Source organism: Hemitrygon akajei, chromosome 1 (assembly GCF_048418815.1).
Source record: "Hemitrygon akajei chromosome 1, sHemAka1.3, whole genome shotgun sequence".
Lineage (NCBI taxonomy): Eukaryota > Metazoa > Chordata > Chondrichthyes > Myliobatiformes > Dasyatidae > Hemitrygon > Hemitrygon akajei.
In genome coordinates this window covers 162,707,442-162,729,057 of record NC_133124.1, presented here as the reverse complement: position 1 = coordinate 162,729,057, position 21,616 = coordinate 162,707,442, and the positions used below count along the sequence as shown (strand labels likewise).

Below are 21,616 nucleotides of genomic sequence, written 5' to 3'. Positions count from 1 at the left end.
ATCCAAGAAGAGAGACAATAGAGGAATTTTTTACAGAATTAACTTCTAAGGAGACCCGTGATGGGCAATCTTTACAATAAATATAATAGGACCAGAAAGTAATATTCCTTATATTGGCAGCCCAAAAGTAAAACCTAAAATTAGGTAGGGCTAGTCCACCCATCTCTTTATTTCTTTGTAAGTAAACTTTACTTAAACGAGCTTGTTTATTATTCCAAATATAAGAGGTTAAAATTGAATCTAAAGAATCAAAGTACATCTAGGAATAAAAATAGGTAAGGCCTGAAAAAGATACAAAAATTTAGGAAGAATTTTCATTTTAATCGAATTAATTCGGCCAATTAGGGATAAAGAAAGAGGGGACCATTTAGAAAGTGTCTTTTTCACATAATTCAATAAGGGGTTTAAGTTTACTTTGAATAAATTCTTGAAGTTTTTAGTGATTGTTACACCTAGATATGTAAATTGACTTGTAACAACTTTGAACAGAAATTTGGCATTTGATGACATTAGGTCATTTAAAGGAAATAGCTCACTTTTATGTAGGTTCAGTTTATATCCTGAAAAAGAACTAAACTGGGAGATTAAAGAGAGAACCAAAGGTAAAGAAGTTTCAGTGATAGAGATAAAAAGTAAAATATCATCAGCGTATAATGAAATTTTATGAGACATACCTTCCCTTAGTATACCAGAAATGTCCTTAGATTCTCGAAGTGCTATTGCTAAGGGTTCTATAGCTAAAGCAAAAAGTAAAGGACTAAGAGGACATCCTTGTCTAGTTCCCCGCTGTAATTTAAAGGGCTTAGAAATTTGGGAGTTAGTAATAACCTGAGCGGTAGGAGACAAGTAGATTAATTTAACCCAACGAATAAAATTAGGCCCAAAATTAAACTTTGCTAAGGTCTTAAAAAGATAATTCAACTCAATCCTATCAAAGGCTTTTTCTGCATCTAAGGATAATATACACTCTGATATTTTTTGGATGGTGAATATATCACATTCAATAACCGATGTTGTAGCGTTCTCGCTCGAGTGTAACGGAACCCGAATTAAACGCCGAGGTAAACCGTTGTCAATGAAGACAGAATCACAGTAAGATTAACCGTTTACTGTTCACTCTTCCACATTAACGTATGGTGAAAACTGTTGATAAAACAATACAAGATTGGTACAGTATTTGTTCCTTCTTGATATCACATTTACATTGTAAATACTTGTAAAAGTAAACTACAACAACTACATTACATTAAAGTGCAGCATACAGTCAGAATCTACCTACGCCATTGACTGCTTTAAATACACTTCAACACAAACTATCCCGACTCTTTAACTAACGAAAACATAAACCTTATCGACCGTGGTTACTTTTAACAGAATCAGCGTTAACATTTTAATTCAACATATCGATTATCTCATGACTTACAGCGTTGCTTTCACTATGTTTCTAATACGTAGAGAGACAACTTCTGCGCTGGTCTCACGTGTGTGTGAGCCCCCTCCGTTCCGTCTTTCTCAAACCGGTATTTTCCCACAAGACGCGGCGAAACCGGATATGACGTCATCACATGCCGCGATATATTACAGATAACGAATTACTTAAACAATCCTAACTTTAACTAAAAAATGCTAACACACGAATTACTAAGCGAAAATATTATAAACTAAATAACTGCCATAAAGGCAGCACAGACGTATATCAAAATGTGAGTACGATTTTTAATAATCCAGTCTGGTCATGTGATATAATAGATGGTAGAATATTTTCAAGTCTTCGAGCTAACATTTTGGATAAAATTTTTGCATCAACATTTAATAAAGAAATCGGTCTGTATGAAGAACATTCAGCTGGATTTTTATTTTTTTTAAGAATAAGAGAAATAAAAGCTTGATAAAAAGATTGAGGGAGTTTACCTGATTTAAAGGACTCTGATAAAACAGAGGATAAATAGGGTGTAAGTAATGTAGCGAAAGTTTTATAAAACTCCCCAGGAAAGCCATCAGGTCCTGGGGTCTTACCAGAATGTAAAGCATGTATAGCCTCAGCCACTTCTTCATTGGAAATAGGCTGATCTAACTGTGTTAGACTATCAGCAGACAATGTAGGAATGTTGATATTACTGAAAAAAGCATTCATATAGGTATCATCTGAAGAAGAGTCAGACTGATACAACTTAAGGTAAAAGTCTTTAAATACATTGTTAATTTCAGAATGGTCAGATGTCTTAGTTCCATTATCTTTAAAAATTTCTGTGATTTGACGATTAACTGTAAAAGATTTTAAGCGATTGGCTAATAAACTACCAATTCTATCCCCGTGAATGTAAAATTGAGTTTTATCTCTCAACAGTTGTCGTTCAATTGGGTAAGTCAGCAGAAGATTATACTGGGATTGGATTTCAATACGCTTATTATATATACTTGGATCTGGAGATAGGGCATACTTTTGATCAAGATCTTTTAATAACGCTGCTAGGTCAGACCTTTCTTTGTCAGCTTTTTTCTTTATAGGAGATAATTTCTCCACGAATATATGCTTTAAAAGTATCCCAGACTATATTTACCAGCGGTTTCTCCTTTAAAATTTTCTTTAAAGAAAAAAGTAATATGGTTTTCCAAAAACTTTAGAAAATTTTTATCAGATAACAATGATAAGTTAAAATGCCAACTTCTATTTGGTACAGAGTAAACATGTAATCTTAAAGCCAGAAGCACAGGTGCATGATCAGACAAAGCAATTTCCTTATAATCACAGGATCATACCAGTGGAAGCAAATTTCTATCCATAAAAAAATAATCAATCAGAGAGTACATATGATGAACCTGAGAGAAATATGAATATTCCTTTTCTTGGGGGTGTAAAAAAAGCCACACATCAAGAATACCACATTGAGATAAAAAAGATTTAAAAAGTAGGACTAATTTATTAGTGACAGGGGTTTTACTTGAAGAGCGATCTAATATAGGGTCAAGCCAAAAATTAAAATCTCCAACCATCACTAAGGAATACTGATTCAAATCAGGCAGAAAAGAGAAAAGATGTTCAAAGAACAAGGAGTCATCTGTTTTTGGAGCATATACATTCACAAATACGATTAGTTTATTCCCAAGACTACCCGAAACAACAACAAAGCGCCCATTTGTATCAGAAATTACATTATGTTGAATAAAGGATACATTCTGATCAAACAGGATAAGATGCCTCTCGATCTAGATTGAGAGGGTGAGTGAAAATGTATACCCTTCCATCCTTTGAAAGAACGTGAAATATCATCTTTACGAATATAGGTTTCTTGGAGAAAGATTATATGAGCTTTAAGTTTCTGGATATGAGAGAAAATCTTATTTCGTTTAACAGGGTTATTTAGACCTTTGACATTAAAACTGAGTATATTAATAAAAGAATCCATCAAGTATCCTTTAGTAATGTATAAAAGGTAATCACAGACATGTAGATAGTGAATAAGTAAAACAGTAAAAACATCCAATCAGCTTTATAGAAGAACCCATTTCCCCCCTTCCCTCCCCCCAAAGAGAGAAATCAGCCAAGGGAGGCTGAAGACTAATTCTAACATTCCCAACCCAAAACTCCGGTGGCTCCAGAAAATATATATGTATAGCTGTGCTGAATAAACGATTGTAAATATATATATATATATATCTACAAAAACAAAATATCAAAGTAAATAAGTTTGCTAATTATGATTAAAAAACCATGGGAAATATAAGTATTAGTCTCAGTAAAAAAGGAAAGACAGATAAGGAAAATCAAATATGGAAAATCAATAAGTAAAACAACATATACTCGCGGGTGCAAAAAAAATAAAGAAACAAATAGAAGATAATTAAAAAGGGAAGCAGTTTAGATAGCTTCCTACATAACACTGAGAGAATATAACGTATTGTTTAAAAAGAGCTGTGAAAAACAGCAATAGAGAAAATGGATGCTGTCTGCCTGCATGTTTTGCATAGTTTGAAAGATAACAAGACACCAGTTACTTAATCAAACAAATGATTAAGACTTCGTAAAACCAAGAAACCTTGTTATCAACAAAGCGCCAATTACTTGATTGAACACCTGAAATTAAAACATTTAACATAAAACAACTCAAAGTTGAATTTAAGGATGGAGACTTTGTAAAAGTTACTCAGCTTCTTCAGGCTTCGTAAACCAAGAAACCTTATTATCAGAAGTAGTAACCTCAAGTTTACACGGATCTCTGAGAGAAAGGCGACAGCCAAACTTAAAAAGATCAGACATGACCTCTTTAAAAGCCAGTCCAGCTCTTAAAACTTCTGGTGGATAATCTTGAACGATCTGAAACTGTTGATCACGAAATTGTAATATACGTTTCTTCCTTGATTCATGAAGGATCTGTTCTTTAATCTGATAGTCATAAAAGCGAATGATAACAGAGCGATGTTTGGCAGGATCCCAATTAGGCGGGGTAACTCGGTGAACGCGCTCAAATTTTGGTAGTTACGATAACATATCAGGGAATAAATCTTTCAGCATTTGAGCACAAAAATCGATAGGTTGATTACCCTCCAGTTTTTCAGGAAGTTCAAGAATTCTGATATTGCACCTTCGGTTCCTGGTCTCCAAATCTGTAAGTTTCTTCAGTAACGCGTTATATTTTTTAAGTTGTTCCTTAGAAATTTTCTTGAATCCTTCTGCAACACCGGCAGAGATTCTTCATGTAGCTTAATATGAATTTCGTGATCATTTACAGTCTGCTGTATACTTCAAAGTTTCCGATTAAGCGTTTTCAGTTCAGATTTAACCAGGTCGAAGGAATTCTGTAACAAATCAAACTTGGATTCCAAGTCATCCAGTTTATCCAATTTTTTGAGTCTCTCTGACATTTGTTGAAACATTTCGGTCAAAGTCTCTAAAGTAGTCTCTTTTTTTGACAGCTTTCTACTCATGGTGCTCTCACCGAGATAGGTTTAAACAGCAAAGTAAGCAAATAATTTCGGAGCACGTAGCTAGTGCAGTCCACTCCATTACAGCCACCAGAAGTCTCAACCGTATGCCTTCTTAACCAGAGTCAACCTGTGTAGCAGCTTTGAGCGTCCTATGGACTCGGACCCCAAGGTCCCTCTGATTCTCCACACTGCCAAGAGTCTTACCATTAATACTATATTCTGCCATCATATTTGACCTACCAAAATGAACCACCTCACACTTATCTGGGTTGAACTCTATCTGCCACTTCTCAGCCCAGTTTTGCTTCCTATCAAGGTCCCACTGTTATTACCATAAGTAACTTATCAAATAATAATGTGAATTATGACACAAGTCAAAGAGTAACAGTAAACAGTATAGTGCTACTTGTGCTTCGGAGGTGATGAGATTGGCTGGTGGTAGGATGCTCTGTGGTCTCTCAGCCTGGGAGAAGAGGCTGTGTCCCTTCCTATTGCTGCCTGATGGTAGGGGGGGTAGAGATTGTTGGACAGGTGGGAGGGATCATCGACAGTGCCAAGGAGCTCCTAATGATTATCTCTAATGGGTGGGAGATCAACCCTCTCAACAGTCTTTGCAATCCTTTCCAGGGTCTTGTGGTCAGTTGGCCTGCAATTCCCATACCAGGCGGTGATGTAGCTGGTCAGGACACTCTCAGTGGTGCTCCTGTAAAAAAATAGGTTAAAATTAGGAGTGGAGATGGGAGGGAGCCTCGCTCACCTTAATCTCTCCAAGAAGTGGAGATACTGCTTTCTTGACGACACAGATTGTGTTAGGGGAGCAGGTGAAAGCGGTCACTTGTTAAGTGTACTTGTAGAAGCTTGGTGCTCCTCGCTCCACAGAGAAGCCGTTTATGTCAGCCCGCACCTTCCTGAAATCTACAATCACTGGTGTTTATCTAGATAATATTTTCCATAAGACCAGAATTGCCAAGGGTTTTTGGATGTCTTGATGTCAGTGGGTCTTGTCTGGGTCCTCAGCAGCTCTCAAAGCCATTCTGCAGGTGCAGGCAGTCACTGAACTCTGGGAGAGGCCCAGGACTGTCCCAGGACATTGAGCTGAGAGACAAGACTACACCTGGACAAGAAGGTGCAAGCACAGACAGCTGCAGTCTCAGCGTCAGTGGGAGATCTTTCTACCAGCAGTTTGAATCTCCTGAAAGCTGCCAGGGAGGAAGGGATGTCTCATAAGCTATTCTCTCTTTCAGACTGAGACCAGGAAACATCAGAAGATCTGGGTTTGGAAAATGATCAGGAAGTTCTACATCCTCCTGTCAGTTCTGCATGTACCACCAGCAGCAGGTCAGACACGTATACGGGGGACAGTCCGTGCACAGGATCCTTGTCAGTGTGTGTTAGCAGGGACTCATTCCTTCTCATTCCCCTCCCCATTGACCCAAACCCGGCAACAACAATATCATGCAAAAATCAAACCACAGATGGAACTCAACATCTCAGGCAACAGGTGTGGGGGCAAAGGAATGCATCCCTCTCTTTCTCCATACTCCCATCCAGTCCCTACACCCCTCCCTATCTCTGTAAACCCATTCCAGTCCATACAACATTCCCCGTCTCTAAACTCCCATCCAGTCCCTACCACCCTCCCTATCTCTGTAAACCCATTCCTGCCCATACAACATTCCCAGTCTCTAAACTCCCCTACCACCCCTACACCCCTCCCTATCTCTGTAAACCCATTCAGTCCATACAACATTCCCCGTCTCTAAACTCCCATCCAGTCCCTACACCCCTCCCTATCTCTGTAAACCCATTCCAGCCCATACAACATTCCCCGTCTCTTAACTCCCCTCCCACCCCTACACCCTCCCTATCTCTGTAAACCCATTCCAGCCCATACAACATTTCCCCGTCTCTAAACTCCCATCCAGTCCCTACAACCCCTCCCTATCTCTGTAAACCCATTCCAGTCCATACAACATTCCCAGTCTCTAAACTCCCCTCTCACCCCTACACCCCTCCCTATCTCTGTAAACCCATTCCAGTCCATACAACATTCCCCGTCTCTAAACTCCCATCCAGTCCCTACACCCCTCCCTATCTCTGTAAACCCATTCCAGCCCATACAACATTCCCCGTCTCTTAAATCCCATCCCTCCCCTACACCCCTCCCTATCTCTGTAAACCCATTCCAGTCCATACAACATTCCCCGTCTCTAAACTCCCATCCAGTCCCTACACCCCTCCCTATCTCTGTAAACCCATTCCTGCCCATACAACATTCCCAGTCTCTAAACTCCCCTACCACCCCTACACCCCTCCCTATCTCTGTAAACCCATTCCAGTCCATACAACATTCCCCGTCTCTAAACTCCCATCCAGTCCCTACACCCCTCCCTATCTCTGTAAACCCATTCCAGCCCATACAACATTCCCCGTCTCTTAACTCCCCTCCCACCCCTACACCCCTCCCTATCTCTGTAAACCCATTCCAGCCCATACAACATTCCCCGTCTCTAAACTCCCATCCAGTCCCTACACCCCTCCCTATCTCTGTAAACCCATTCCAGTCCATACAACATTCCCAGTCTCTAAACTCCCCTCTCACCCCTACACCCCTCCCTATCTCTGTAAACCCATTCCAGTCCATACAACATTCCCCGTCTCTAAACTCCCATCCAGTCCCTACACCCCTCCCTATCTCTGTAAACCCATTCCAGCCCATACAACATTCCCCGTCTCTTAAATCCCATCCCTCCCCTACACCCCTCCCTATCTCTGTAAACCCATTCCAGCCCATACAACATTCCCCGTCTCTTAAATCCCTTCCCTCACCTACACCCCTCCCTATCTCTGTAAACCCATTCCAGCCCATACAACATTCGCCGTCTCTTAAATCCCATCCCTCCCCTACACCCCTCCCTATCTCTGTAAAACCCATTCCAGCCCATACAACATTCCCCGTCTCTTAAATCCCTTCCCTCACCTACACCCCTCCCTATCTCTGTAAACCCATTCCAACCCATACAACATTCCCCGTCTCTTAAATCCCATCCCTCCCCTACACCCCTCCCTATCTCTGTAAACCCATTCCAGTCCATACAACATTCCTCGTCTCTAAACTCCCATCCAGTCCCTACACTCCTCCCTATCTCTGTAAACCCATTCCAGCCCATACAACATTCCCCGTCTCTAAACTCCTCTCCCTCCCCTACACCCCTCCCTATCGCTGTAAACCCATTCCAGCCCATACAACATTCCCCGTCTCTAAACTCCCCTCCCACCCCTACACCCCTCCCTATCTCTGTAAACCCATTCCAGCCATACAACATTCCCCGTCTCTAAACTCCTCTCCTCCCCTACACCCCTCCCTATCTCTGTAAACCCATTCCAGCCCATACAACATTCCCCGTCTCTTAACTCCCCTCCCACCCCTACACCCCTCCCTATCTCTGTAAACCCATTCCAGCCCATACAACATTCCCCGTCTCTTAACTCCCCTCCCACCCCTACACCCCTCCCTATCTCTGTAAACCCATTCCAGTCCATACAACATTCCCCGTCTCTTAAATCCCATCCAGTCCCTACACCCCTCCCTATCTCTGTAAACCCATTCCAGCCCATACAACATTCCCCATCTCTAAACTCCCATCCAGTCTCTACACCCCTCCCTATCTCTGTAAACCCATTCCAGCCCATACAACATTCCCCGTCTCTAAACTCCCCTCCCTCCCCTACACCCCTCCCTATCTCTGTAAACCCATTCCAGCCCATACAACATTCCCCGTCTCTAAACTCCCATCCAGTCCCTACACCCCTCCCTATCTCTGTAAACCCATTCCAGTCCATACAACATTCCCCATCTCTTAACTCCCCTCCCTCCCCTACACCCCTCCCTATCTCTGTAATAAACTCTGGCCCCAAACCCTTCCGAGTCTCCTCCCTCAAACCCCTCCCTCCCATACACCCTCCCTATCTCTGTAATAATCTCTGGCCACTATACCCTTCCCTGTCTCTGTAACCCTCTCCCTCCCCTACACCCCTCCCTAACTCTGTATAAACTCTGGCCCCAAACCCTTCCGAGTCTCCTCCCTCAAACCCCCTCCCTCCCATACACCCTCCCTATCTCTGTAATAAACACTGGCCCCAAACCCTTCTGAGTCTCCTCCCTCAAACCCTCTCCCTCCCCTACACCCCTCCCTATCTCTGTAATAAACATTGGCCCCAAACCCTACCAAGTCTCCTCCCTCAAACCCCCTCCCTCCCATACACCCTCCCTATCTCTGTAATAAACTCTGGCCACTATACCCTTCCCTATCTCTGTAAAAAAACACTGGCCCCAAACCCTTCTGAGTCTCCTCCCTCAAACCCTCTCCTCCCCTACACCCCTCCCTATCTCTGTAATAAACATTGGCCCCAAACCCTACCAAGTCTCCTCCCTCAAACCCCCTCCCTCCCATACACCCTCCCTATCTCTGTAATAAACTCTGGCCACTATACCCTTCCCTGTCTCTGTAACCCTCTCCCTCCCCTACACCCCTCCCTATCTCTGTAAAAACACTGGCCCCAAACCCTTCTGAGTCTCCTCCCTCAAACCCCCTCCCTCCCCTACACCCCTCCCTATCTCTGTAATAATCTCTGGCCACTATACCCTTCCCTGTCTCTGTAACCCTCTCCCTCCCCTACACCCCTCCCTAACTCTGTAATAAACTCTGGCCCCAAACCCTTCCGAGTCTCCTCCCTCAAACCCCCTCCCTCCCATACACCCTCCCTATCTCTGTAATAAACACTGGCCCCAAACCCTTCTGAGTCTCCTCCCTCAAACCCTCTCCCTCCCCTACACCCCTCCCTATCTCTGTAATAAACATTGGCCCCAAACCCTACCAAGTCTCCTCCCTCAAACCCCCTCCCTCCATACACCCTCCCTATCTCTGTAATAAACACTGGCCCCAAACCCTTCTGAGTCTCCTCCCTCAAACTCCCTCCCTCCCATACACCCCTCCCTATCTCTGTAATAATCTCTGGCCCCAAACCCTTCCGAGTCTCCTCCCTCAAACCCCCTCCCTCCCCTACACCCCTCCCTATCTCTGTAATAAACACTGGCCCCAAACCCTTCCGAGTCTCCTCCCTCAAACCCCCTCCCTCCCCTACACCCTCCCTATCTCTGTAATAAACTCTGGCCACTATACCCTTCCCTGTCTCTGTAACCCCCTCCCTCCCCTACACCCCTCCCTATCTCTGTAATAAACACTGGCCCCAAACCCTTCTGAGTCTCCTCCCTCAAACCCCCTCCCTCCCCTACACCCCTCCCTATCTCTGTAATAAACACTGGCCCCAAACCCTTCCGAGTCTCCTCCCTCAAACCCCCTCCCTCCCCTACACCCTCCCTATCTTTGTAATAAACTCTGGCGACTATACCCTTCCCTGTCTCAGTAACCCTCTCCCTCCCCTACACCCCTCTCTATCTCTGTAATAAACTCTGGCCACTATACCCTTCCCTGTCTCTGTAACCCCCTCCCTCCCCTACACCCCTCCCTATCTTGGTAATAAACTCTGGCCCCTATACCCTTCCCTGTCTCTGGAAACCCCTCCCTCCCCTACACCCCTCCCTATCTCTGTAATAAACTGGCCACTATACCCTTCCCTGTCTCTGTAACCCCCTCCCTCCCCTACACCCCTCCCTATCTTGGTAATAAACTCTGGCCCCTATACCCTTCCCTGTCTCTGGAAACTCCCTCCCTCCCCTACACCCCTCCCTATCTCTGTAATAAACACTGGCCCCAAACCCTTCCGAGTCTCCTCCCTCAAACCCTCTCCCTCCCCTACACCCCTCCCTATCTCTGTAATAAACACTGGCCCCAAACCCTTCCGAGTCTCCTCCCTCAAACCCCCTCCCTCCCCTACACCCCTCCCTATCTCTGTAATAAACACTGGCCCCAAACCCTTCCGAGTCTCCTCCCTCAAACCCCCTCCCTCCCCTACACCCCTCCCTATCTCTGTAATAAACATTGGCCACTATACCCTTCCCTGTCTCTGTAACCCTCCCTCCCCTACACCCCTCCCTATCTCTGTAATAAACACTGGCCCCAAACCCTTCCGAGTCTCCTCCCTCAAACCCCCTCCCTCCCCTACACCCCTCCCTATCTCTGTAATAAACACTGGCCCCAAACCCTTCCGAGTCTCCTCCCTCAAACCCCCTCCCTCCCCTACACCCCTCCCTATCTCTGTAATAAACACTGGCCCCAAACCCTTCCGAGTCTCCTCCCTCAAACCCCCTCCCTCCCCTACACCCCTCCCTATCTCTGTAATAAACACTGGCCCCAAACCCTTCCGAGTCTCCTCCCTCAAACCCCCTCCCTCCCCTACACCCCTCCCTATCTCTGTAATAAACATTGGCCCCAAACCCTTCTGAGTCTCCTCCCTCAAACCCCCTCCCTCCCCTACACCCCCTCCCTATCTCTGTAATAAACACTGGCCCCAAACCCTTCCGAGTCTCCTCCCTCAAACCCCCTCCCTCCCCTACACCCCTCCCTATCTCTGTAATAAACACTGGCCCCAAACCCTTCCGAGTCTCCTCCCTCAAACCCCCTCCCTCCCCTACACCCCTCCCTATCTCTGTAATAAACACTGGCCCCAAACCCTTCCGAGTCTCCTCCCTCAAACCCCCTCCCTCCCCTACACCCCTCCCTATCTCTGTAATAAACACTGGCCCCAAACCCTTCTGAGTCTCCTCCTCAAACCCCCTCCCTCCCATACACCCTCCCTATCTCTGTAATAAACACTGGCCCCAAACCCTTCCGAGTCTCCTCCCTCAAACCCCCTCCCTCCCCTACACCCCTCCCTATCTCTGTAATAAACACTGGCCCCAAACCCTTCCGAGTCTCCTCCCTCAAACCCCCTCCCTCCCCTACACCCTCCCTATCTCTGTAATAATCTCTGGCCACTATACCCTTCCCTGTCTCTGTAACCCTCTCCCTCCCCTACACCCCTCTCTATCTCTGTAATAAACTCTGGCCACTATAACCTTCCCTGTCTCTGTAACCCTCTCCCTCCCCTACACCCTCCCTATCTCTGTAATAAACACTGGCCCCAAACCCTTCCGAGTCTCCTCCCTCAAACCCCCTCCCTCCCCTACACCCCTCCCTATCTCTGTAATAAACACTGGCCCCAAACCCTTCTGAGTCTCCTCCCTCAAACCCTCTCCCTCCCCTACACCCCTCCCTATCTCTGTAATAAACACTGGCCCCAAACCCTTCTGAGTCTCCTCCCTCAAACCCCCTCCCTCCCCTACACCCCTCCCTATCTCTGTAATAAACACTGGCCCCAAACCCTTCCGAGTCTCCTCCCTCAAACCCCCTCCCTCCCCTACACCCCTCCCTATCTCTGTAATAAACACTGGCCCCAAACCCTTCCGAGTCTCCTCCCTCAAACCCCCTCCCTCCCCTACACCCCTCCCTATCTCTGTAATAAACACTGGCCCCAAACCCTTCCGAGTCTCCTCCCTCAAACCCCCTCCCTCCCCTACACCCCTCCCTATCTCTGTAATAAACACTGGCCCCAAACCCTTCTGAGTCTCCTCCCTCAAACCCCCTCCCTCCCCTATACCCTCCCTATCTCTGTAATAATCTCTGGCCACTATACCCTTCCCTGTCTCTGTAACCCTCTCCCTCCCCTACACCCCTCCCTATCTCTGTAATAAACATTGGCCCCAAACCCTTCTGAGTCTCCTCCCTCAAACCCCCTCCCTCCCCTATACCCTCCCTATCTCTGTAATAAACTCTGGCCACTATACCCTTCCCTATCTCTGTAAAAAACACTGGCCCCAAACCCTTCTGAGTCTCCTCCCTCAAACCCCCTCCCTCCCCTACACCCCTCCCTATCTCTGTAATAAACACTGGCCCCAAACCCTTCTGAGTCTCCTCCCTCAAACCCCCTCCCTCCCCTACACCCTCCCTATCTCTGTAATAATCTCTGGCCACTATACCCTTCCCTGTCTCTGTAACCCTCTCCCTCCCCTACACCCCTCCCTATCTCTGTAATAAACTCTGGCCACTATACCCTTCCCTGTCTCTGTAACCCCCTCCCTCCCCTACACCCCTCCCTATCTCTGTAATAAACATTGGCCCCAAACCCTACCGAGTCTCCTCCCTCAAACCCCCTCCCTCCCATACACCCTCCCTATCTCTGTAATAATCTCTGGCCACTATACCCTTCCCTGTCTCTGTAACCCTCTCCCTCCCCTACACCCCTCCCTATCTCTGTAATAAACTCTGGCCCCAAACCCTTCCGAGTCTCCTCCCTCAAACCCCCTCCCTCCCCTACACCCCTCCCTATCTCTGTAATAAACTCTGGCCCCAAACCCTTCCAAGTCTCCTCCCTCAAACCCCCTCCCTCCCCTATACCCTCCCTATCTCTGTAAACCCATTCCAGCCCATACAACATTCCCCGTCTCTTAACTCCCCTCCCACCCCTACACCCCTCCCTATCTCTGTAAACCCATTCCAGCCCATACAACATTCCCCCGTCTCTAAACTCCCATCCAGTCCCTACACCCCTCCCTATCTCTGTAAACCCATTCCAGTCCATACAACATTCCCAGTCCTCTAAACTCCCCTCTCACCCCTACACCCCTCCCTATCTCTGTAAACCCATTCCAGTCCATACAACATTCCCCGTCTCTAAACTCCCATCCAGTCCCTACACCCCTCCCTATCTCTGTAAACCCATTCCAGCCCATACAACATTCCCCGTCTCTTAAATCCCATCCCTCCCCTACACCCCTCCCTATCTCTGTAAACCCATTCCAGCCCATACAACATTCCCCGTCTCTTAAATCCCTTCCCTCACCTACACCCCTCCCTATCTCTGTAAACCCATTCCAGCCCATACAACATTCGCCGTCTCTTAAATCCCATCCCTCCCCTACACCCCTCCCTATCTCTGTAAACCCATTCCAGCCCATACAACATTCCCCGTCTCTTAAATCCCTTCCCTCACCTACACCCCTCCCTATCTCTGTAAACCCATTCCAACCCATACAACATTCCCCGTCTCTTAAATCCCATCCCTCCCCTACACCCCTCCCTATCTCTGTAAACCCATTCCAGTCCATACAACATTCCTCGTCTCTAAACTCCCATCCAGTCCCTACACTCCTCCCTATCTCTGTAAACCCATTCCAGCCCATACAACATTCCCCGTCTCTAAACTCCTCTCCCTCCCCTACACCCCTCCCTATCGCTGTAAACCCATTCCAGCCCATACAACATTCCCCGTCTCTAAACTCCCCTCCCACCCCTACACCCCTCCCTATCTCTGTAAACCCATTCCAGCCCATACAACATTCCCCGTCTCTAAACTCCTCTCCCTCCCCTACACCCCTCCCTATCTCTGTAAACCCATTCCAGCCCATACAACATTCCCCGTCTCTTAACTCCCCTCCCACCCCTACACCCCTCCCTATCTCTGTAAACCCATTCCAGCCCATACAACATTCCCCGTCTCTTAACTCCCCTCCCACCCCTACACCCCTCCCTATCTCTGTAAACCCATTCCAGTCCATACAACATTCCCCGTCTCTTAAATCCCATCCAGTCCCTACACCCCTCCCTATCTCTGTAAACCCATTCCAGCCCATACAACATTCCCCATCTCTAAACTCCCATCCAGTCTCTACACCCCCTCCCTATCTCTGTAAACCCATTCCAGCCCATACAACATTCCCCGTCTCTAAACTCCCCTCCCTCCCCTACACCCCTCCCTATCTCTGTAAACCCATTCCAGTCCATACAACATTCCCCGTCTCTAAACTCCCATCCAGTCCCTACACCCCTCCCTATCTCTGTAAACCCATTCCAGTCCATACAACATTCCCCATCTCTTAACTCCCCTCCCTCCCCTACACCCCTCCCTATCTCTGTAATAAACTCTGGCCCCAAACCCTTCCGAGTCTCCTCCCTCAAACCCCCTCCCTCCCATACACCCTCCCTATCTCTGTAATAATCTCTGGCCACTATACCCTTCCCTGTCTCTGTAACCCTCTCCCTCCCCTACACCCCTCCCTAACTCTGTAATAAACTCTGGCCCCAAACCCTTCCGAGTCTCCTCCCTCAAACCCCCTCCCTCCCATACACCCTCCCTATCTCTGTAATAAACACTGGCCCCAAACCCTTCTGAGTCTCCTCCCTCAAACCCTCTCCCTCCCCTACACCCCTCCCTATCTCTGTAAAAACATTGGCCCCAAACCCTACCAAGTCTCCTCCCTCAAACCCCCTCCCTCCCATACACCCTCCCTATCTCTGTAATAAACTCTGGCCACTATACCCTTCCCTGTCTCTGTAACCCTCTCCCTCCCCTACACCCTTCCCTATCTCTGTAAAAAACACTGGCCCCAAACCCTTCTGAGTCTCCTCCCTCAAACCCTCTCCCTCCCCTACACCCCTCCCTATCTCTGTAATAAACATTGGCCCCAAACCCTACCAAGTCTCCTCCCTCAAACCCCCTCCCTCCCATACACCCTCCCTATCTCTGTAATAAACACTGGCCCCAAACCCTTCTGAGTCTCCTCCCTCAAACTCCCTCCCTCCCATACACCCCTCCCTATCTCTGTAATAATCTCTGGCCCCAAACCCTTCCGAGTCTCCTCCCTCAAACCCCCTCCCTCCCCTACACCCCCTCCCTATCTCTGTAATAAACACTGGCCCCAAACCCTTCTGAGTCTCCTCCCTCAAACCCCCTCCCTCCCCTACACCCCTCCCTATCTCTGTAATAAACACTGGCCCCAAACCCTTCTGAGGTCTCCTCCCTCAAACCCCCTCCCTCCCCTACACCCCTCCCTATCTCTGTAATAAACACTGGCCCCAAACCCTTCTGAGTCTCCTCCCTCAAACCCCCTCCCTCCCCTACACCCTCCCTATCTCTGTAATAAACATTGGCCCCAAACCCTTCTGAGTCTCCTCCCTCAAACCCTCTCCCTCCCTACACCCCTCCCTATCTCTGTAATAAACATTGGCCCCAAACCCTTCTGAGTCTCCTCCCTCAAACCCTCTCCCTCCCCTACACCCCTCCCTATCTCTGTAATAAACATTGGCCCCAAACCCTTCTGAGTCTCCTCCCTCAAACCCTCTCCCTCCCCTACACCCCTCCCTATCTCTGTAATAAACACTGGCCCCAAACCCTTCCGAGTCTCCTCCCTCAAACTCCCTCCCTCCCTACACCCCTCCCTATCTCTGTAATAAACACTGGCCCCAAACCCTTCCGAGTCTCCTCCCTCAAACCCCCTCCCTCCCCTACACCCCTCCCTATCTCTGTAATAAACACTGGCCCCAAACCCTTCCGAGTCTCCTCCCTCAAACCCCCTCCCTCCCCTACACCCCTCCCTATCTCTGTAATAAACACTGGCCCAAACCCTTCCGAGTCTCCTCCTCAAACTCCCTCCCTCCCCTACACCCCTCCCTATCTCTGTAATAAACACTGGCCCCAAACCCTTCCGAGTCTCCTCCCTCAAACCCTCTCCCTCCCCTACACCCCTCCCTATCTCTGTAATAAACACTGGCCCCAAACCCTTCCGAGTCTCCTCCCTCAAACTCCCTCCCTCCCCTACACCCCTCCCTATCTCTGTAATAAACACTGGCCCCAAACCCTTCCGAGTCTCCTCCCTCAAACCCCCTCCCTCCCCTACACCCCTCCCTATCTCTGTAATAAACACTGGCCCCAAACCCTTCTGAGTCTCCTCCCTCAAACCCTCTCCCTCCCCTACACCCCTCCCTATCTCTGTAATAAACACTGGCCCCAAACCCTTCCGAGTCTCCTCCCTCAAACCCCCTCCCTCCCCTACACCCCTCCCTATCTCTGTAATAAACACTGGCCCCAAACCCTTCTGAGTCTCCTCCCTCAAACCCCCTCCCTCCCCTATACCCTCCCTATCTCTGTAATAATCTCTGGCCACTATACCCTTCCCTGTCTCTGTAACCCCCTCCCTCCCCTACACCCCTCCCTATCTCTGTAATAAACATTGGCCCCAAACCCTTCTGAGTCTCCTCCCTCAAACCCCCTCCCTCCCCTACACCCTCCCTATCTCTGTAATAAACATTGGCCCCAAACCCTTCTGAGTCTCCTCCCTCAAACCCTCTCCCTCCCCTACACCCCTCCCTATCTCTGTAATAAACATTGGCCCCAAACCCTTCTGAGTCTCCTCCCTCAAACCCTCTCCCTCCCCTACACCCCTCCCTATCTCTGTAATAAACATTGGCCCCAAACCCTTCTGAGTCTCCTCCCTCAAACCCTCTCCCTCCCCTACACCCCTCCCTATCTCTGTAATAAACATTGGCCCCAAACCCTTCCGAGTCTCCTCCCTCAAACCCTCTCCCTCCCCTACACCCCTCCCTATCTCTGTAATAAACACTGGCCACTATACCCTTCCCTGTCTCTGTAACCCTCTCCCTCCCCTACACCCCTCCCTATCTCTGTAATAAACTCTGGCCCCAAACCCTTCTGAGTCTCCTCCCTCAAACCCCCTCCCTCCCCTACACCCTCCCTATCTCTGTAATAAACATTGGCCCCAAACCCTTCCGAGTCTCCTCCCTCAAACCCCCTCCCTCCCCTACACCCTCCCTATCTCTGTAATAAACATTGGCCCCAAACCCTTCCGAGTCTCCTCCCTCAAACCCCCTCCCTCCCCTACACCCCTCCCTATCTCTGTAATAAACACTGGCCCCAAACCCTTCTGAGTCTCATCCCTCAAACCCCCTCCCTCCCCTACACCCCTCCCTATCTCTGTAATAAACACTGGCCCCTATACCCTTCCCTGTCTCTGTAACCCCCCTCCCTCCCCTACACCCCTCTCTATCTCTGTAATAAACACTGGCCCGTATACCCTTCCCTGTCTCTGTTACCCCCTCCCTCCCTACACCCCTCTCTATCTTTGTAATAAACTCTGGCCCCTATACCCTTCCCTGTCTCTGGAAACCCCTCCCTCCCCTACACCCCTCCCTATCTCTGTAATAAACTGGCCCCTATACCCTTCCCTGTCTCTGTAACCCTCTCCCTCCCCTACACCCCTCCCTATCTCTGTAATAAACTGGCCCCTATACCCTTCCCTGTCTCTGTAACCCCCTCTCTCCCCTACACCCCTCCTATCTTGGTAATAAACTCTGGCCCGTATACCCTTCCCTGTCTCTGTTACCCCCTCCCTCCCCTACACCCCTCTCTATCTCTGTAATAAACTCTGGCCCCTATACCCTTCCCTGTCTCTGGAAACCCCTCCCTCCCCTACACCCCTCCCTATCTCTGTAAACCCATTCCAGCCCATACAACATTCCCCGTCTCTAAACTCCCATCCAGTCCCTACACCCCTCCCTATCTCTGTAAACCCATTCCAGCCCATACAACATTCCCCGTCTCTTAAATCCCTTCCCTCACCTACACCCCTCCCTATCTCTGTAAACCCATTCCAGCCATACAACATTCGCCGTCTCTTAAATCCCATCCCTCCCCTACACCCCTCCCTATCTCTGTAAACCCATTCCAGCCCATACAACATACCCCGTCTCTAAACTCCCCTCCCACCCCTACACCCCTCCCTATCTCTGTAAACCCATTCCAGCCCATACAACATTCCCCGTCTCTAAACTCCTCTCCCTCCCCTACACCCCTCCCTATCTCTGTAAACCCATTCCAGCCCATACAACATTCCCCGTCTCTTAACTCCCCTCCCACCCCTACACCCCTCCCTATCTCTGTAAACCCATTCCAGCCCATACAACATTCCCCGTCTCTTAACTCCCCTCCCACCCCTACACCCCTCCCTATCTCTGTAAACCCATTCCAGCCCATACAACATTCCCCGTCTCTTAACTCCCCTCCCACCCCTACACCCCTCCCTATCTCTGTAAACCCATTCCAGTCCATACAACATTCCCCGTCTCTAAACTCACATCCAGTCCCTACACCCCTCCCTATCTCTGTAAACCCATTCCAGCCCATACAACATTCCCCATCTCTTAACTCCCCTCCCTCCCCTACACCCCTCCCTATCTCTGTAATAAACACTGGCCCCAAACCCTTCCGAGTCTCCTCCCTCAAACCCCCTCCCTCCCATACACCCTCCTATCTCTGTAATAATCTCTGGCCACTATACCCTTCCCTGTCTCTGTAACCCTCTCCTTCCCCTACACCCTCCCTATCTCTGTAATAAACTCTGGCCCCAAACCCTTCTGAGTCTCCTCCCTCAAACCCCCTCCCTCCCCTACACCCCTCCCTATCTCTGTAATAAACTCTGGCCCCAAACCCTTCTGAGTCTCATCCCTCAAACTCCCTTCCTCCCCTACACCCTCCCTATCTCTGTAATAATCTCTGGCCACTATACCCTTCCCTGTCTCTGTAACCCTCTCCCTCCCCTACACCCCTCTCTATCTCTGTAATAAACTCTGGCCACTATACCCTTCCCTATCTCTGTAACCCTCTCCCTCCCCTACACCCCTCCCTATCTCTGTAATAAACTCTGGCCCCTATACCCTTCCCTGTCTCTGTAACCCTCTCCCTCCCCTACACCCCTCCCTATCTCTGTAATAAACTCTGGCCCCTATACCCTTCCCTGTCTCTGTAACCCTCTCCCTCCCATACACCCTCCCTATCTCTGTAATAAACATTGGCCCCAAACCCTTCTGAGTCTCCTCCCTCAAACCCCCTCCCTCCCCTATACCCTCCCTATCTCTGTAATAATCTCTGGCCACTATACCCTTCCCTGTCTCTGTAACCCTCTCCCTCCCCTACACCCCTCCCTATCTCTGTAATAAACATTGGCCCCAAACCCTTCTGAGTCTCCTCCCTCAAACCCCCTCCCTCCCCTATACCCTCCCTATCTCTGTAATAATCTCTGGCCACTATACCCTTCCCTGTCTCTGTAACCCTCTCCCTCCCCTACACCCCTCCCTATCTCTGTAATAAACATTGGCCCCAAACCCTTCCGAGTCTCCTCCCTCAAACCCCCTCCCTCCCATACACCCTCCCTATCTCTGTAATAAACACTGGCCCCAAACCCTTCTGAGTCTCCTCCCTCAAACCCCCTCCCTCCCATACACCCTCCCTATCTCTGTAATAAACTCTGGCCACTATACCTTCCCTGTCTCTGTAACCCTCTCCCTCCCCTACACCCCTCCCTATCTCTGTAATAAACAATGGCCCCAAACCCTTCCGAGTCTCCTCCCTCAAACCCCCTCCCTCCCATACACCCTCCCTATCTCTGTAATAAACTCTGGCCACAAACCCTTCTGAGTCTCCTCCCTCAAACCCTCTCCCTCCCCTACACCCCTCCCTATCTCTGTAATAAACACTGGCCCCAAACCCTTCCGAGTCTCCTCCCTCAAACTCCCTCCCTCCCCTACACCCCTCCCTATCTCTGTAATAAACATTGGCCCCAAACCCTTCCGAGTCTCCTCCCTCAAACCCTCTCCCTCCCATACACCCCTCCCTATCTCTGTAATAAACACTGGCCCCAAACCCTTCCGAGTCTCCTCCCTCAAACTCCCTCCCTCCCCTACACCCCTCCCTATCTCTGTAATAAACATTGGCCCCAAACCCTTCCGAGTCTCCTCCCTCAAACCCTCTCCCTCCCCTACACCCCTCCCTATCTCTGTAATAAACACTGGCCCCAAACCCTTCCAAGTCTCCTCCCTCAAACCCCCTCCCTCCCCTATACCCTCCCTATCTCTGTAATAATCTCTGGCCACTATACCCTTCCCTGTCTCTGTAACCCCCTCTCTCCCCTACACCCCTCCCTATCTTGGTAATAAACTCTGGCCCGTATACCCTTCCCTGTCTCTGTTACCCCCCTCCCTCCCCTACACCCCTCTCTATCTCTGTAATAAACTCTGGCCCCTATACCCTTCCTGTCTCTGGAAACCCCTCCCTCCCCTACACCCCTCCCTATCTCTGTAATAAACTGGCCCCTATACCCTTCCCTGTCTCTGTAACCCTCTCCCTCCCCTACACCCCTCCCTATCTCTGTAATAAACTGGCCCCTATACTCTTCCCTGTCTCTGTAACCCCCTCTCTCCCCTACACCCCTCCCTATCTTGGTAATAAACTCTGGCCCGTATACCCTTCCCTGTCTCTGTTACCCCCTCCCTCCCCTACACCCCTCTCTATCTCTGTAATAAACTCTGGCCCCTATACCCTTCCCTGTCTCTGGAAACCCCTCCCTCCCCTACACCCCTCCCTATCTCTGTAATAAACTGGCCCCTGGCCCCTATACCCTTCCCTGTCTCTGTAACCCCCTCTCTCCCCTACACCCCCTCCCTATCTTGGTAATAAACTCTGGCCCGTATACCCTTCCCTGTCTCTGTTACCCCCCTCCCTCCCCTACACCCCTCTCTATCTCTGTAATAAACTCTGGCCCCTATACCCTTCCCTGTCTCTGGAAACCCCTCCCTCCCCTACACCCCTCCCTATCTCTGTAATAAACTCTGGCCCCTATACCCTTCCCTGTCTCTGGAAACCCCTCCCTCCCCTACACCCCTCCCTATCCCTATCTCAGTAATAAACTCTGGCCCCTATACCCTTCCCTCAATTCAATTCAACAATGATTGTGCTGGGCAAGTGTTACCACTCTTCCATCATGTGTATATCCACAAATTTACTAACACTGCCCCTACCAGACATCTTTGGAAGGTGGGAGGGAACTGGAGCACTCGGAGGA

General features: G+C 48.9%; 1 protein-coding gene across 1 annotated transcript in view; it reads left to right on the top strand.

Moving 5' to 3' along the window:
• The first annotated feature begins 6,171 nt into the window (after positions 1-6,171).
• Positions 6,172-21,616, top strand: part of LOC140734613 (myeloid cell surface antigen CD33-like) — an 83,955-nt gene continuing 68,510 nt past the window's right edge. The window contains exon 1 of the mRNA XM_073058872.1: positions 6,172-6,264. Coding sequence (XP_072914973.1) covers positions 6,210-6,264 — 55 coding nt within the window. The 5' untranslated portion in view covers positions 6,172-6,209. The remainder of the gene's footprint in view (positions 6,265-21,616) is intronic.